Source organism: Oncorhynchus kisutch, linkage group LG3 (assembly GCF_002021735.2).
Source record: "Oncorhynchus kisutch isolate 150728-3 linkage group LG3, Okis_V2, whole genome shotgun sequence".
In the NCBI taxonomy this organism is placed as follows: domain Eukaryota; kingdom Metazoa; phylum Chordata; class Actinopteri; order Salmoniformes; family Salmonidae; genus Oncorhynchus; species Oncorhynchus kisutch.
In genome coordinates, this window is record NC_034176.2 from 72,763,023 (window position 1) to 72,767,942 (window position 4,920).

At 41.6% G+C, this 4,920-nt stretch overlaps 1 protein-coding gene across 1 annotated transcript; it reads left to right on the forward strand.

Moving 5' to 3' along the window:
* The first annotated feature begins 507 nt into the window (after positions 1–507).
* LOC109874903 (cytochrome P450 1A1) lies at positions 508–4,492 on the forward strand. Its single transcript, XM_031814060.1, has 7 exons — positions 508–623; positions 1,158–2,030; positions 2,140–2,266; positions 2,382–2,471; positions 2,666–2,789; positions 2,941–3,027; positions 3,174–4,492. Exons 2-7 carry the CDS (start codon positions 1,191–1,193, stop codon positions 3,472–3,474), a joined length of 1,569 nt encoding a protein of 522 aa, XP_031669920.1. The 5' UTR covers positions 508–623; positions 1,158–1,190; the 3' UTR covers positions 3,475–4,492.
* The last annotated feature ends 428 nt before the right edge of the window (positions 4,493–4,920 follow it).

Below are 4,920 nucleotides of genomic sequence, written 5' to 3' on the forward strand. Positions count from 1 at the left end.
ATTATGTCAATTAGCCTATCAGAAGCTTCTAAAGCCATCTTCTGGAATTTTCCAAGCTGTTTAAAAGCACAGTCAATAAAGTGTATGTAAACTTCTGACCCACTGGAATTGTGATACAGTGAATTATAAGTGAAATAATCTGTTTGTAAACAATTGTTGGAAAAATGACTTGTGTCATGCACAAAGTAGATGTCTTAACCGACTTGCCAAAACTATAGTTTGTTAACAAGACATTTGTGGAGAGGTTGAAAAACGAGTTTTATTGACTAAGTGTATGTAAACCTAAGTGTATGTAAACTTCCGACTTCAACTATATATATATATATATATATATATATATATATACACTACTCATTGATGTTTCCGCTTGATATTTTATTACACCTCTCCTTCAGAGACAGCCGCTGCTGCTGGCAAGCCAAGAGAGGGAGAGAGGTTACGTCACTCAGACATCAGCCAATGGAGATGAGAAGCGCTCTATAAAAGAAGTTCCCATTCTTACTTTTAAGTACAGAGAAACGGAGTTCTCTTATAACAAGAGAAAAAGCTTTGTATAAATATAACATCACCTGCAAACTTCTTCGATCTCCCTGCAAGACGGCTCAATTGGCTCATAACGGAAGGTAATAAAAATGGTAAACATATGTAGGAATAGCAGGTGTCTTTTTGTTGTGAATGAAGTCTCGAAATAACATTTATTAACTAGTTTGCACATAATATTAGGACTGTTTTTCTTCTTTAAAAAAAATACAATATAACAAGATACAAAATGCATAATACACTGTTATCTTGTACCGTGTATTCTTGAGTCTTCTTTTTAGTATAATCTATTCGAAAATAATGTACGTACGTGTAGGCAATGTAACAGTTAAGGGCTTTACATTTTTTTATACTATACAGCCTTTTATGTAGCCTATGTTTAATGGTACAAGACAGGTAGAGGAAGGTGGCTTGCAAAAGCGTGAAAAGTGTGAGTGCACCATGCGTAAAGTACATGGGGCTGTATGCGTAAAGCATGCAGTCAGCATGGCATCACTCGTGCGTAATTCCCTCAATGCAATTTTTGAACAATGTTATCGAGCAATGTTTATTATTCAGCTGGAGTATTTTTCTCGCTCACTATTAATCACTAAAACATGTACCTCTCCTTCTTACAGATTGTGCACAAGCCACTAAAAAAAGATATAAAAATGGTTCTGATGATACTACCCATTATCGGCTCAGTCTCTGTGTCTGAGGGGCTGGTGGCCATAGTAACACTATGCCTGGTGTACATGCTCATGAAGTACAAGCACACAGAGATCCCAGAGGGACTAAAACGGCTCCCAGGACCAAAGCCCCTGCCCATCATCGGGAATGTGCTGGAGGTGTACAACAACCCTCACCTCAGCCTGACTGCCATGAGCGAGCGCTACGGCTCAGTCTTCCAGATCCAAATAGGGATGCGGCCTGTGGTTGTTCTGAGTGGCAATGAGACAGTCCGCCAGGCTCTTATCAAGCAAGGGGAAGACTTCGCCGGGAGGCCCGATCTATACAGCTTCAAATTCATCAACGACGGCAAGAGCTTGGCCTTCAGCACCGACAAGGCTGGGGTGTGGCGCGCCCGCCGCAAGCTAGCTATGAGCGCCCTCCGCTCTTTCGCCACCCTGGAGGGATCGACCCCAGAGTACTCCTGTGCCCTGGAGGAGCACGTCTGCAAGGAGGGAGAGTACTTGGTAAAACAGCTGACCTCCGTCATGGATGTCAGTGGCAGCTTTGACCCCTTCCGCCATATTGTCGTATCGGTGGCCAACGTCATCTGTGGAATGTGCTTCGGCCGGCGCTACAGCCATGATGACCAGGAGCTGTTGGGCTTGGTGAACATGAGTGATGAGTTTGGGCAGGTGGTGGGCAGCGGCAACCCTGCAGACTTTATTCCCATCCTTCGTTACCTGCCCAACCGCACCATGAAGAGGTTTATGGATATCAATGACCGTTTCAACACCTTTGTGCAGAAGATTGTCAGTGAGCACTATGAAAGCTATGACAAGGTAAATAATACATTGCATCATGTTTCAAAGATGTTACATGTTTCATTCCATGTTTGATCTATTGCTGTTTGTTGTCTGTGATACTGATTGTCCATTGTTCTGTTTTCAGGACAACATCCGTGACATCACTGACTCCCTCATTGACCACTGTGAGGACAGGAAACTAGATGAGAATGCCAACATCCAGGTTTCTGATGAGAAGATTGTGGGCATTGTCAATGATCTGTTTGGTGCAGGTGAGTTGAGTAAAAATAACGCAACAGTTATGCTGAGTCACTCCATATCATTTGAACAAATGTACATTTGTAAGATGTTTTAATTATGCAATGCGGCTTCTGTCTCCCTCTCAAGGTTTTGACACCATCAGCACAGCTCTGTCATGGGCTGTTGTGTACCTTGTGGCTTACCCAGAGATCCAGGAAAGACTGCATCAGGAACTGAGTAAGTTGAACCTTGCTGGTTTTAACAGATAGTTATGTTCCTTAAATGAAATGAGTCATTCACAGAGATCCTATAAATCAGTTCTATATGTAATTCTATAGAGTCATGATTCAAAATATTGGGGCTTTACTGACCTGTCACTACCTGTCCCATCAGTTTTTGATATCCAATGTTCTCTATTGTCCTCCCAACAGAGGAAAAGGTGGGAATGATTCGCACTCCCCGTCTCTCAGACAAAATCAACTTACCTCTGCTGGAAGCCTTCATCCTGGAGATCTTCCGGCACTCTTCCTTCCTGCCGTTCACCATCCCACACTGGTGAGTTGCACTTGCATCTGCTCAAAACACAAATTTACAATATCAGCCAAACTGATGTTTACAATATCAGCCAAACAGACATTTACAATATCAGTTACACATTATAGACACATATGGCATGGTCTGATTGGTATTGTCAATATTTTTTTAGCACGATCAAGGATACATCCCTCAATGGCTACTTCATTCCCAAGGACACATGTGTCTTCATCAACCAGTGGCAGGTCAACCATGACCCGTGAGTAGTATTTTTAAACTAAAACTTCTCAAATCCATTACTATGCAACTACTGTGCAACAACAGTGTTGTTACTGCAGTAATTACAGTGTTACTACACAGGTGTAACAATACCCTAATGTAAATTGTTACCTCTGCGCTCTTCAGGGAGCTGTGGAAGGAGCCTTCTTTATTCAACCCTGACCGTTTCCTGAGTGCTGATGGTACAGAACTCAACAAGCTGGAGGGGGAGAAAGTGCTCGTATTCGGCATGGGCAAGCGCCGCTGCATCGGTGAGGCCATCGGACGCAACGAGGTCTACCTCTTCTTGGCCATCCTGCTCCAAAGGCTGCGCTTCCAGGAGAAACCTGGGCACCCGCTGGACATGACCCCAGAGTACGGCCTCACCATGAAGCACAAGCGCTGTCAGCTGAAGGCTAGCCTGCGGCCATGGGGGCAGGAGGAGTGAGGGCCATGGTCACATTTATTATTCTCAACATCACTATAACTGATTTATAGTTAGCCCTACATACTTGATGGCATGAGATGAGTTCAGATTTAAATGTCAGAGGGTACATTTTCTCTCTAGGAACGACTGGGCTTGTCACCTCTCTTGATTCATTGGAGAATTAACAGTGAGGGAAAACTGAGTCAAATTGTAGACAATTTGAAATCGATACAATTATAATCTGAAATGGTATGTAGGGGGATTCCAAACAAGTGTGTATTGGATAAAGGACTTTCACAAACTCATAGAGTTGATTAGTTTCTATGATCAGCATACCACAGGGCCTCCTAGAGTTTGTCAGGTGTTGCTTCAGGAGATATCAGGAGAGCCTATAGCTGTTTAGCTGCCTTTTTGTTCTACATCATCGTGTTTTACTGCTCCTCTTGCCTTGATCACAGCTCATATACTGTATCAGATCGCTTTAAAGAGGATACATCTTTAAAACATAATCATAAACCCATGATGGGGTTTTAAAGAGCATTGTTTTTTAGTTCTATGTTTGGGTATAATTTTTTGCTGCAGAATTTTGAGGCAAAAATGTTACAACCTACATCATAAAGTGCCTGTTCTCGTACTTTTGAGTTATTGTTCAGGTGGTCACAGACAGAGTTGAATGGATGTATCCTCCCAATTCTAAGCTAGATATTTTTATTCCACTGAATAAATCAGTCAAATGTGGACACAACACACTGAAGCTATGTTTGTATCCCACCAACATGTGATTGATTGTTTGTGTACATTTTTAAGCCTAGATGTATCTTGGAAAGTCCTTTTTTGAAATGTGCCTAAAATGTGTATATATATTGTGGTGGCTTTGTCAGGATACCAAAATATGTATGTATTACTGACTGTGTTATAAATGTCAACATTTTATAATGTAACGAAGGACTCTTGAAAACTAAAACCCCAACTGTATACACTATGCATTGTGTTGTTGGTAGCTATCTAGGTAGCTACTGAAATAAAAGCTGAAAATCAATCAACTTGTGCTCTTTTTTCTTGAGTGTGTTGGCCTATCTCATTGACAACCCATGCATGCATTCACAAGTTAATATACACAGGCCAATCACAAGGAGAGGACATCGGTATTTGGCTGATCAAAGAGTACATCTGTAACACTACTAGCTAGATAAGATAGGGTTGGATATCATCACTTACCTGTGTACAAGACTTGGACTTCTAATACAAAAACAATCAGCACACAAACTGAGCACGTTTTCATAAGTAAATAAGCTATAAACTTGCCATTGGTGCAATGATTTAAAACAACCTTTGTTGGCATTGTAAACAATGCCTTCACTTTTTATCATAATTACATTTACATTAAATCATTAATACACCTTTGCAGCAACATGTGGCCCCATTGGTGGCCCCCTGCATAAACAATCAATGAACGCAGGTGGGGAA

What these genes read in the sequence shown, in the direction of transcription:
- LOC109874903 (XM_031814060.1), top strand. Translation starts at nt 1,191, where the DNA reads ATGGTTCTGATGATACTACCCATTATCGGCTCAGTCTCTGTGTCTGAG. An exon ending in CAATGATCTGTTTGGTGCAG is followed by an intron (nt 2,267 to 2,381) that starts GTGAGTTGAGTA and finishes CTCCCTCTCAAG; the next exon opens with GTTTTGACACCATCAGCACA. An exon ending in TGGCAGGTCAACCATGACCC is followed by an intron (nt 3,028 to 3,173) that starts GTGAGTAGTATT and finishes TGCGCTCTTCAG; the next exon opens with GGAGCTGTGGAAGGAGCCTT.